Source organism: Hydractinia symbiolongicarpus, chromosome 14, assembly GCF_029227915.1.
Source record: "Hydractinia symbiolongicarpus strain clone_291-10 chromosome 14, HSymV2.1, whole genome shotgun sequence".
Classification (NCBI taxonomy): Eukaryota; Metazoa; Cnidaria; class Hydrozoa; order Anthoathecata; family Hydractiniidae; genus Hydractinia; species Hydractinia symbiolongicarpus.
The window spans coordinates 6,853,561-6,866,851 of record NC_079888.1 but is presented as its reverse complement, the minus strand read 5'-3'; the positions used below and the strand labels follow the sequence as shown (position 1 = coordinate 6,866,851).

The window sequence follows — 13,291 nt, the reverse complement described above, 5'->3', positions numbered from 1 at the left end:
CCCCAGAGATTTCCCTGAATTGGGAAGAAAAAAAATTTTCCCTGGGTTTCCCAGAAATTTTCTAAAAAAGAACCTTTTTTCCGGATTTTCCAGGGTCTGTCTGAACCCTGTTTATAATAATGCCAAAAGTAATACCTGCTCAACATAGCATAAAATTGTCATGTTGGAAAGTTGTTTTCGTTCCTTTGCAGATAAACTAGTTGGTTGTTTCTTCAACACCTGAAATTTTAGCACAAATATGGAAAAATTTCTTCGTGGTTTTTTCTTTCTGGTTTTATTAGAATATGTTTAGATGTTATCTACAAAACCATGTCCTATATTTTAACAAATAGTACAGTGCGTTACTTTAATTTCACATAATAGTAATAATAGCTACCTGTTTTATGTAAATCAAACTTTCTGTAACATTTGAGAACTCCACCAACTGAGTAGCACGTTTGATAGCTGGACACTATGAATAAAGAAATCTATATTATAATACCTGTATACGTCTGTCTGTCTGTCACACAAAATGGTAGCTTAGCTGCGCAATAGCGAGAAGCACGCAATGCGGTAAAAAAGGACGGGCGAACCCGTGAATTTTCCATGGCCTAACAACTAGTGTTTTTAATTTCAATATTAAGATTCTAGACATCATGTTACTTAACCATCCAGCTAAATATACCAGTTCGAAGTGTATAAATTTTTGAAATGGGAAACACAAATTTCTGTTTTCGCCTTCAACCATTTCCCAAAATAAAATTTCTATTTAAAATTAGAAGTTTGATGTGAGGACTTATAGGCTAGTTGTAATTGCTGATGGCTGTGTCAAAGTTGTTATTGACAAGACAAAAGTTTGCATGAATAATTTTTTTGATACTTCATTTAGCCTCTTTAGTTATCCTGCACGTCATTAATCAACAATATTCCTTCATTTTAAATCATTTACAAAAATTTTCTGACCTATGAAACTTTTAAATATTAATAAACAACAACTCAAACAACAGGCCTGCTTTCTTGACCCTGGGTATTTGTTTCTATGTACAATAAAAAAATATATACTACCTTTGATCGGTTGTAAAATTTAACAGCTGTTTGTATCTCTTTTTCTCTAATCAATTTATCAGCAAGAAACTAAAAATATTATTGAAAAAATATTATTTATGCTTATTCAGGCTAAAACATTACACACTGCACAATCAAAAATGAAAAAGCCCATAATTTCATTTAAATACACAAAAAACCAGTGTTGACAAAACCATAACCAAAAGATCATATGAAGGTTTTATTGATTAAATATTGATTCTACTGCAAAATTAGTACTATTAAGGGATTTATCACTATATCCTAAGAATCAAAGCAAAGCATAACATACCTCACACAATAAAGATATGTTTAAATCCAAGGTGACACCAATTTTTTCTGCAACTTCAATACCTGTTTTTGCTGCCAGTTCTGTGAAATAGTGCTCAGGAGAAATGCTAAACCAAGAAAATCAAAATATAGAACAACATGCGTACATAAAGGTGCAGCATCAAACAGTGTTTCTGGACATCAAGAGAATAAAACGTGTGCAAGATGTTTCATAGACCATGATTGTAAACTATCTGTCACATTATTTTCTCATCAACAAAAATTTAAAGATTTGCTATAGTGCAGATTCATGTTTAATTCTATACTCCCTTCCTAGATGTGAGATGGCAAAATTTATAATATATAGGCTTAAAAAATGAGATACTGTACCCAGACATTATTTGATGGTCTATCTTGTAGCTGATTACGTTTAAGAAACCCTCAATAATAGGAACACTGACAAGAAATTTCAAAATAAAATCTTTAAATATATTTTGTTCGTAATCACAAACAAAAACATTAAGAAATGAGTAAGTAGCATAGCATCAAACAAACAAACAAACAAATTATGAAATTCAACATGCAACATACCAAGGTCTACATTCTAAAACCCCATCTTTTGTTACAATGAAAAACGAAGAAAGATGACACTCATCTTTGTAACCATCTTTGTGTGGAAACAAATCCTTCCAGCTAACTGGTCTTTTAAAATGCACTTTGTAACAGTTCAAAAACTCTTCACCAGGTAAAAGTTTGAACATTTGAATTTCTGCTTTTCGTGATGGGTCTGGCTTCTAGAAATACATAGTAAACTGCTAATAAACACTATTGTACACTTATTTGCAGTAAACCATTAAACTAGTATTTCGAAAAAACACAATACATATACTTAAAATTTCCAGACTTTAACTGTATCAAAAATACCCTTCTACAGTACCACCGATATTGAAACTGAAAGTAACATTTGTGTAACCAGTTCAAGTTATCCTGCTGTAGAAAGTATTTAATTGGACCAATCTTTACTGAAATATTATATACCTTTAATCCCTGTCTGTTAAATGAGGTAGCTGACAGTTGACGAGATACAACATTTAAAGAAATCTAAAAACAATAAATACTGGTGGTTTTTGTTGCACATATAGTAACAGTCCGAAGTGTTTAAAATTGCCAGTCATCATTAAAACATTCCACCATGCACCATACGAAAGCTGCTGTTTATTTGAATTTATTTTATAGTCTGATAAAATAAACTGGAAAAACAAACAATCTACTACTTCAACACATTTTTATGAGTTGGATAATTCAATGGACATTTTAATGTCTTCAAACAATAATTAAAGTTTATTAACCTACTCAATTTTTTGAAAGTCACAAAACTTTTCCTTGGTATATTGCATAATCTACTATTCATATACATCAAAAATTGTAGGTATGATAACAATGTTAATTTAATAACAAAATGAAAACATAAATGTTATAATAAGAGACTTGTTATAACACTATTACCTTATTTTTATAACAAACTGTCACCAGTTAATGTAACCCTTTATTTTTATATCCAGACAAACTAATATTAAAGTTTGATTATCCTTATAGCATATCATAAATAAGCTAATAGAACTAACAACAATGGGAGCTCATGTAAGTCCATTTCACTTAAAATTCAAGTGATTGACGTTTCAAGGGCAACGGAGCATGGCAATTTAATTTGTCAGTTTTGTAGGCTATACTTACAAACAGATTACTATATGATAAAACATTTAACACCACAGCTTATTTTTATTATAAAAACACACTGATTAACATAGTGATGATTTTGAAAGTGATTTCTTTGAATATGTTATTTCCCATCAAAAACCAATTATGTAATTTGTTTGTAAAAATTTTGTTTTTTCTAGAGACTTGTCAAAATGCTAGTGAAAAGACTTGTTAACAAGCAATTGATAATACATAAATATTCAACATTAGAATCCAGGAACAGAGAGTACTAATTTGAATAATATAATAATAGTGGATAAAAAAAATTGGCTAACCTGATTGTCGTTCTTGGTGACAGTGAACATGAAGTTTTCACACAAAAGCAAATCAATACAATTTGGTGTGACATGATAAACATATTCTGGAACACGCCTAATGTCACTGAAAATTTCCAAAGCATTATACTTTGTGTCATGTTTTCCAATAAGGGCACTATCATTGATGTGATGAATGCAGTATTTAAAATCTTGTGGAAGGACCTAAAAATAATAACATTATTCTTCACATTATATTTTATACTTTTGTATCTTCTTAATCAATTCTATTAATCAACCAATATGTCAACTTTAGTTATCATAAAATGCAATTATTCCTTGTTTCTAACCTTCTGTACTCATTAATAAAACTTTGGGGCATAAAAACACCAGCAGTTCATACCCAATGCAATACGTCTTTACAAATGTCAATTTATTACGTTATTGTCAACACAAATCACAACATACAAATAAAATAAAAAAATACAAAGCATAATGTCAACAAGATGTTTAAGTGCTTTTAATCATTAAAGACAAATCATTTGCTTCATGCATCCTGAGTTTTGACCGGAAGCATATTGAAGTCAACAAGTTTTGGGTACATTCTCTCTACTTCTGTGACAATGAGAGTGTGTCTCTTTTCAGTTCCTCCACAAATCGTTTCACTAAGACCTTATGATCTTTACGCTTTATGTACGTTGGGTGGCCATTCAGACTATCGTGAATGGCAACACTCACTGCTGTGATATATACATCAGGTCTGCTGTTTGGAAATAAATAAATGTAGCATGTTATTACTTATTTATTTACAAAATTTGACTTTGTTAAAAATTGTTTTGCACTCACAAATGATGCATGTTAGGCACACTATTTTTTTATTCAAATCACTACCAGCTAAATAGTACAGGCAGGCCATGAATTAAAAAGTAGGAGTTTAATTGAGTTGAGTCAGCAACCGTCCTAGCTACTGACTGGAAAAAACATTTTAAAAAGACGTTTTCCTTTTGAATTCAACCTTGTTTTGAATTTTTCTTCAAACAGTTACAAAAAATTAATCTGATATTGTAATCTGGTGTTTTTCAAGTATATTTAAATGAGATCCTCCTGTCCACTGTCAGAATTACTTCCAACAATAAGCCCCTGCAAAAATTTCAGGTAACAGTTGTTCCGTTGCCATACTGGTTATATAATAACTATTAAAAGGAAACTGAATCATTCTGAATGTGAAAAGACTTAATAGTCTTTATAAGTTCATTACTTCTTCTGTTCCTTTGCACGTCACACCTGAGTTTTTTTAAACCTCTTTTGGATAAAAAAAACAATGAACAATCTATTCACAAGCGCCGGCAAAAAAGCAAAACATAAAAATAAACAAAAACATAAGAATTTAACGAGATGATTTTAACGTTGAAGGTGTAAAATATTTTGCGTTGTTAAGTCAAGGAGATCGGATAAGAGGCGCTAAAAGTCAAACAATGTCGCAGTAAAAATAAAAAGTAGATCCCTTATAACCAATATTATATAACATATATTAATGTTTCATAGAAATAAAATTATTTAAAATTTCAATGAGAGGCAGGACGTGAGGAGCATTCCAGGTTAAGCTTATTACTTTAGCAACTCACAAAAGCGACAATTCAGGACAGGAAAACGTTGATATCAGTACAAGTAATGATAAGGGTAAAAAATGTGTATCGATGTCAGTAGCATAAAGGACATTACCAGGAACTAAACCTTCAGAAACTATCTTTTGTTTGTGAAAATTAACAGAACAAAAAAATTGTTTTTGTAGATATTTGAAATTTTGAGTCCTGTCCTGGGGGCTTAATTAAGTATTTACAGCAGACAATGAAATAGAATTGTTACTTCTGTTCTATTTGTCAGCTGTATTTCTTCTTTATTTTCAATGCGTGTCGTAAATAAAATTGAATCAACATTGCAGTCTGCCACCATGTCATACCCCATATCATACGCTTGTGTCAAACTTGAGGGTGGGTTAAACTCTGCTGATTTTGATGGCTGTTCCAACAAAAGTTGCAATGTCCAATTTTTTACAGTGTAAATCTACATGTAAAAATTATGATTACAGTTATTTAACGATTAGCCTGTTAAAGTTTGTTTACAATGACAATGAATAGAAATGTTGTATTGTAAAGAATGGTGTATTATTTTTTATTTTTAATTCATGCATGTAAAATAAATGTATCATTAACATTATCAGAACTGTTTTCAGTTAGATCTTAATTCAAACTTAAATACAAAAAGTGATTCATGACTTCCAGAGACAAATGCAATAAAAAGTGCATATGTATTTGATTCCATTAAGATGGACTTATTTAGGTTACATTTAAACGTAAAAATTCTATTTTTCACTTACAAGTACATACGAAGTTCGTTCATTAATATCTTGTGAGAGTTCTAATTTTACAATTTTCTCCTTGATAGCTGTCCGTGTAATCTCTTGGTGTCGAGAGATGTCAAGAAATATCAATTCTCCAGACTTAAAATGAAAAGTGAATACACAAGTTAAAATATATTCAAAATATAAGACCTTAATGGGATTATTTCAAAAATTTATTGGTGTGAAATAAGACACATGGTGCTTACCTCTGTACCAACAATACCAACGTTTCTATCATCCAATGTATGCCACCATACAACACATGTAGGTCGACCTAAGTGAAAGAATAAATAATTAAATCCTCAAACGAATGTAGGCTTTCCTAAATGTATGCAGGCTATTTTTAGTTAATCACGTTTTTATGGATAAAGGCATCATTGTCAACTAGTGTGAATAAATATATCTTCACACAGTTGGAAAAGGCTATTGGTAAAAATTTTTCCAAATTACATAGTAAAGGGTACAGTGTCTGAGAGAATTATTCCTAGAAATCATACAGAGAGCAAGACTTATTAGATCACTGTTGTATAAAATCTTTTCACCAAACTAAGACATTTTAATTTCGCAATTTCTGAAAATAACCGAACGGCTGTAAAATCCCTACCGCTCAGCCCTTTCATATAACTAGCATACCCCTGAGCAACATCATGACATCAAAATTGTATTAAATTCTAAATAAGTTTGAATAAAAAACTATTTCAATATGGCGGCGGAGAAGTGACTGACTATTTAAGGTTAAATTGATGTTTTTGCAATACCTATTTGCGAAACAAAATTGTTCAATACTAATATCTTATGAACATTTTAAGTTAACCTATGTGGGAGTGAGAGGTAAGATTTAATACGGCACTGTAATAACCTTCTAGGTACTGTTTTAAAAGGCTTTAGGCGAAGTATAACACCACATTAGCCTTCTATAGTTCCTTTTTGACAGTTCTCAAGTAAACTACGGCGCCATATTACCTTCTATGGTACTGTTTTGATAATTTTCGAGCAAACTACAGTGCTGTATTATCCTTTTACAAACTTGTTTTGATAATTTTCAAGCAACCTATGGTGCTGTTTTAGGCTTACACAATCCCATTTTGACAGTTTTCAAGCGAACTACAGTGCTGTATTATCCTTCTACGAACCTGTTTTGATAGTTTTTAAGTAAATTTTTAGCTTTGCAGTACACTTCATAGTACAGTAAAGTTTATTTTTATATTTTTAATTGCTGTTGTTTGTGAATTCTATAGAGTCTGCACTGAAAATTTTCCCAAGATTATCTCACGCAGGTTATTGTTGTTTCAACAATAAGTTTCCAGAATCTATTTATCTTTTAGCGATGTAATTATGAAAGCAAACATTCATGTTAATTGTGGATATGTGGAAGCTTACATTCGGATTATACTGTAAGGATAAGTCAAGGTAAAATTTTATGCAGATTTCATAACAGGTACCTCAAAAATTTAATGCAGGAGAAACACAAAATAAATGGATTAATTCTCTTAATTAAACATTTTTCCAATGAAATATTAGTCATTTGTCCGAATATCATAGTTTATAAACTTTTAAAACTTTTTACATAGGGATCTAATCTCTGGATAGCCACTAAGTTAATTTCAACAGATTTAATTCCAAAACAGGAAATCCACAAAATGTAATTCCTGTCAAATTTACTGCAACATGAAATAGAGATGTGTAATGTTAAATTTTTCACATAGCATTATTGAAATACCTTTGGGTGGTTTAGAAAATGGAATTCTTGACAAATCTGTTTGTGACCATGTCGGAGACGCATTTACCAATTTTACTGTATCCTAGTAAAATTAAAAAAAATTACAAACTAAAACACAAACTACTTTTATTGCAGAAAATTTCCACGTCAAGTTACCTTTAACTGAGCAAGTGCTGGTATTAAATACAAGCTGGAGTCTTTGCATGCACACAAAATCCAAGCTCCTCTTAAAGGATCCACACATAATGCAACAATCCTCTTTGATGGGTTCTACATAAATTAAATTTGCTCTTATATCAAGTGCTGATCCGAAATGGAAAGGCAGCGCTCTATAATGAAAAACAGGCACATATTGGGGGAAAATGACGTAATATTTAGGATAACCCTATACTGACATACTATCTGATATATTCAGGTAAAACTCCATTTTTTTAATAAAAGACTTACGAAAAATGACATACAAAAAAGACAGCATTTGATTACAGCAGTCAAACACTTTTCTGCTCTAAATTACTGACTAATAAGGAAGCAAAGCAAAAGACTGGTAAGACATGTCTGTTTGTTGAAATAGGATTAACTAAACACTGGTTGGTTTACAACATTAATACATAATTGACATAATTTTCTCATTCAAATGTCTGAACCACTGTTTACAAGCATCAATTAATAATTTTGTATTGTCAAACTAGGAACTGTATCATGACTATAATGTTATTGTTACTGTATATTACGTTGTACCTGAAACCAGTTGAGTTGTTTTGTTACTGGACACTCTTCATCTTCTCTCATATACAGTAAAAGTGAACCTTTAAAACAAAAATTTTAACTGTTAGTAACAGATTTTCTTAAATAATCTTTACGCTTTACACGTGCAACTAACCATTTGAACAAACCAAGACTAGAAGGCTTCGTCCATTTCCTTCATACAAACTGCTAATTTTTATATCAATCTGGTCTAAAAAAAGTATTGAGAAAGTAATAGTATATGCTGATATGGAAGAAATATAGAATATATGAATCAGAAAACGAAATTAAACATGAATCAGCTATACACTCAGAATGGGAGGGCCACACTCCATAAACGAAAAAAAAAACTTTTTTGTATAGGTGAAATGCTAAAATTTCTTAGATTACTAATTTTATCAAGGTATGCTTGGTTTAACATGAAACTAAAAGTTTTCACAAACATAAAAATATACCACTTGTCCATCAACACAAAGGTGTAAATATTATTACTGTTTGTATTACATACTTTGTTCTTCCAACTCGTTTCCAATATCGCATTGAAATTTTTTTACTCGAAGTAAATACACACATTCATAGAGGTGATACGAATAATTGTTGATTTGTGATTTTATTTGATAATCTTTCTTCAGACTTGAAAGTGGAATTGGTGATATTGACATGATGGTAGTGCACACAAAAACTTTGGAAATCACTTGCGTTCACACTAGCATTGGGTGTTAACATACCTGAAAAAATATCAGTAAGTGCAATAAAATTTATAGTAGCGAGACGCAAGCAATACAGTATCAAAAGGACAGGTGAACCTGTGGATACTAGTAACAATACTAGTATCCCATAATACTAGTATTATATTATTGCTTTGTTTTACATAATGATTTATAAAAAAATCAACACTACCATCTAATTGCAAAAGTTAAATGCTCACGAAATACTTTGGAACATTCATTTTAGTTATTTCTACTACTATATAAGTTTCTCCTGTTAAAAAAATTCAAGAATCAATTAAAAACCTGTGTAGCAAGTTGTTAACCTCATTTCCAAGGATTTTTATCTATTGTAGTGTTGTGCATATTAAAAATGAAGTTGTATTAGGAATATGACATTCGTTTTCTTTAAAAAAGGTTTTAGGAGCTGTGGTATATATACATGATTTAATTCTAAACAATCTTAAAAAGGAAGAAATTAACTTTATCAATTTTGTGTTATTATTCTGTAAGGGACTGTCTCAAAATGTTCGTACGTAGTTCGTATAATTCGTATAAAAAACTTTGTATCGATTTATTAAATCTTTCGTATCATTTTATTATTAATATGAACTTGTTCGTATCATCAAAATTACAAGTTCGTATAAAGTTTGTATCATTTAAAATAAAGTTCGTATGTAGTTCGTATCATTTTTAAAGAAGTTTGTATAAAAATTTGCTTATACGAAGTTCGTTTATTATAATTGGACTATTATCTATAGTTTTATATTGAAATTTTTTCAACAATTATAAAGTTTGTTTCGTTATACAAACTTTGTTTATTTTAATTGGATTTATTATCTAAGGTCTTTAGGGATCGTCTCCACGGCATCGTAGAAAGCAAAAACATCTCTGTAGATCGTTTAAAAATCATGAAAACAGGATCGTAGAAAGCGAAAAAATCACTGTGGAACATTTAAAATTCATAAAAACGGGAACGTATAAAACCAAAAGATCACAGGATTGTAGAAAATTAGAAAGAATACCTGTATCTTCCCTGCTTTTGCTATTGCCCTTTAAATTTTTTTGTACGCTTCCCTTATTGAAAAATATCAAAAAGGGAAAAATGATGAGTTTAGTTTACTAGACTAAAGTGATATTCAATTTTTTGTTTTTCTAAGTTATTTGTCTCAGTCACAATGTATATTTTACATGATTTTTTGTTATAAATACGTATATATTTTATCAGGACACGCAATTATAGCAGTAATTTATTACTAAAGTGTAAATCTTTATGATAAATAAATAAATTACTCTGTGAAGCTTGTTTGAATTATTGGATTAATAATAACCATTGCAGAAAAAGCTCTGACAATTAACTCTACTATTACTCAGTCCACAAGAAGTCAGTCAACTGCCCCACGCTAAGTTCTAAAAAATCCTCATATGTTGTAAGAGGCATAATTCGATCGTAAAAATATGTTTAAATTTGATAACCCAAAGCAATTAAACTATATTCCTTAGAAAAAATTGCACATAGATGGGACATAGGTTTTTTTATAAGACTGCATGATAAACATTACAACACAAAAAAATTTTATTAAAATAATTTTTCTGTAATTTTGGCAAAAAAAATGTTAATCAATTCACCTTTATAATACCTATGCATTGATAAAAATATAAATGCACATCCCGTAACAGGTCTAAAATTACTGGTGATAGAAAATGTCAAAATTTGTTATTACTTAAATATAGAATCATAATTTACGCAGCATGATTAAATCTCAAATTTTTTAAATTTGAATATCTTGAGAACGAAAAAAAGCTTTTTAAAAAATTTAAAATGACTTATTAACCAACTTTTAAGCTCTATAACAAAAGTCTAACATCATTTTATACATTGGGTTCCCTTTAAAGGTTGCTTCCCACCTTAAAGAAAATGATCAAAGCAAAGCATTGTGCTAATTACGAAAATATATACTTGTTTCAACTTGTTTGCAAGATATTCGACGTTAAAGCGGCAAATTATTAGCTTGCAAAGAAGCTTTATCTCTGTCGCCATCTTGTTTTGCGAATGTAAATAAATTCCTATGCAAGATAGCTTGTTCCAGGGTGATATAGTTTTGCTGACATAGTTGCAGCCCTGGATTTTAAATATATGCATAGAGCAGTTTTATATATACCATGCAGTTGTTGCTATTTTTTGTTTTTTTAAAAAATGTTTTTTTAAAAAAAAAACTGAAGATGAGGCTTTTAACAGGTACTGAAGATGAGCAATAACTTGTCTTGCTACTCTTCTCATGGAAAAGTATAAGTAGAAAACGTACAGCAATGCCCACATACAGACTTTTTGTTGTTTACAGTTTGACTCGGCAAGCGTTTTTGATTCAGAAAGTCTGTAAAGAAATTCCCTTATCACTAAACTATTGGCAGCTTAGATCATCACAACCACGTGAGTAAACACACGAAGGACATGTGCGCAAAGTTGTAGAATGGACTGGGCTTTTTGCCTATGACCTAGATCCATGCTATTTTTTCCCAGGGGTCCATGGGGGGATGAAACAGTATGTGACAAGAAAAACAAGTAAAAAGAAATATAAGAAGAATTCTTGACTTAAAAAACTTTACATGCCCTATGATCGAGGCTAAAATTCACGGAAACTAGCAGAGGTCCAGGGAAAAAAAGAGTGCATAGAGCAAAATAGAAGCTTGTATTTATAAGGACAGACTTGATACAGAGGAAGTTGAGTTTAGATCTAACACAGTCTAAATCAGATTGGAAGAGGGTAATTAATATACCCTGTCCAACCCATGCTAGCATGGAAAACAGACCTTAAGCCAAGAATGATGATGATGATGCTGAAATTCCTGCATTGTATTAATATGGAAGCAATAAAAAATTACTAGGTGCAACATAAAAGAAAAACGCACACCAAAATTTGCGCAGGACCCATGCCAAAATGCAAAGATTCAGCGGACTGACATTAAAAATTGACACAGGAGACTGAGATTAAAGATTGACATAGGTAACAAACATCTGATGTTGTTTGTTACCTGTTGGAAGACTGTGATTTTTCTTTTTGCAAAAACTTATAGCACAAGTAGACATTTTATACTTATTTTATACTTATTCAAAAAATTAAGCATGTTACATGTGATAACAAAAGGATTTATCAAATCTTATTGTTATGACTCGTGTTTAAGATTGTTTACTATGTTTACTACTGTTATATTTTAGATTAGTTTTTAATTGTGTTGTATGACTGGGGGTTTTATCTATATCAGTAAATAAATTGAAGTTAACAGTGGTAGCAGAGGATGAGTCACAATTACAAGATACCCCCAGTCTTTAATGACAAGAAGCCATATAATCGCTATGTTGATGAATTGAAAGCATGGACATTATTAACAGATTTAGAGAAGCAGAAGCAAGGCATCGCAGTGGCCTTATCTTTACCAGAAGAAGATTCAACACAAGTAAGAGATAAAGTGTTCAGTGAGATTAGTATTGCTGATTTGAATAAAGAAGATGGAATAGACACTTTGATAGCGTTTATGGACAACTTGTTTAAGAAAGATGAATTAACTGATATGTATGAACATTACACAAACTTTGATCGTTATAAAAGAAAAAGTGATGAAACTATGGAGTCGTATATAATAGAATTTGAAAAGTTGTACAATAAAACAAAGAAATTTGATATGGCATTACCAGAAAGTGTTTTAGCATTCAAATTACTTGATGGAGCTTGTTTAAAACATTCGGACAGACAGCTCGTACTTACTGGTGTAAACTATGAAGAAGTAAATACTATGTTTAAACAAATGAAAAGTGCATTAAAAAAGTTTTTCGGAGAACAATCATTACCTACTAATAGCAATGAAAGCTTAAAAGTTGAACCATCTATTACTAAAACTGAACCTGTATTTATTACTGGAACTCATGGAAATTCAGTTAGACCTCGAAATGAACGTTTCAGATATGGTAACAGAAATAATTATGAACGAAACAATCAACAACCATTACGTAAAAGAAATAATCCACTTGATGAAAAGGGTGAACCACTTAGATGTCACATTTGTCAGTCAGTTATGCACTTTGCACGGTTTTGTCCTCATGGGAATAAAACCTTTGACAAGCCAGTGTTCCAAGCAAGCGATGAAAATGATATGGTGGAAAAAGCAGTTCTTTTTACGGGCGCAGTAATTGAAGATAAAAGTGTTTTATTGTCAGAAGCTCTTAACTGTGCTGTACTAGATAGTGCTTGTTCAGCAACTGTTACTGGAGAAGATTGGCTTAAGTGTTATTTGGATTCACTAACAACAGAGCAAAAGTGTAAAATACAACGATCTCCCAGTGACACTGTTTTTCGATTCGGTGGTGGGGAAAGATTAA

At 30.9% G+C, this 13,291-nt stretch overlaps 1 protein-coding gene across 4 annotated transcripts in view; it reads right to left on the bottom strand.

Annotated features, from left to right (window-relative positions):
- LOC130624943 (uncharacterized) overlaps positions 1–13,291 on the bottom strand; it is a 36,020-nt gene that overhangs the window by 17,906 nt on the left and 4,823 nt on the right. The window contains exons 1-16 of one of the 4 annotated variants that reach the window (XM_057440005.1): positions 9,138–9,972; positions 8,718–8,937; positions 8,346–8,420; positions 8,204–8,271; positions 7,622–7,735; positions 7,466–7,547; positions 5,952–6,019; positions 5,722–5,844; positions 5,211–5,408; positions 3,366–3,569; positions 2,371–2,433; positions 1,924–2,126; positions 1,355–1,460; positions 1,045–1,113; positions 377–451; positions 136–219 (exon numbers count right to left, since the gene is read on the bottom strand). In XM_057440005.1, coding sequence (XP_057295988.1) covers positions 136–219; positions 377–451; positions 1,045–1,113; positions 1,355–1,460; positions 1,924–2,126; positions 2,371–2,433; positions 3,366–3,569; positions 5,211–5,408; positions 5,722–5,844; positions 5,952–6,019; positions 7,466–7,547; positions 7,622–7,735; positions 8,204–8,271; positions 8,346–8,420; positions 8,718–8,871 — 1,686 coding nt within the window. In that variant the 5' untranslated portion in view covers positions 8,872–8,937; positions 9,138–9,972. Of the gene's footprint in view, positions 1–135; positions 220–376; positions 452–1,044; positions 1,114–1,354; positions 1,461–1,923; positions 2,127–2,370; positions 2,434–3,365; positions 3,570–5,210; positions 5,409–5,721; positions 5,845–5,951; positions 6,020–7,465; positions 7,548–7,621; positions 7,736–8,203; positions 8,272–8,345; positions 8,421–8,717; positions 8,938–9,137; positions 9,973–13,291 lie in introns of those variants that run through there. The other 3 variants (XM_057440002.1, XM_057440004.1, XM_057440003.1) reach the window with 3 other exon arrangements.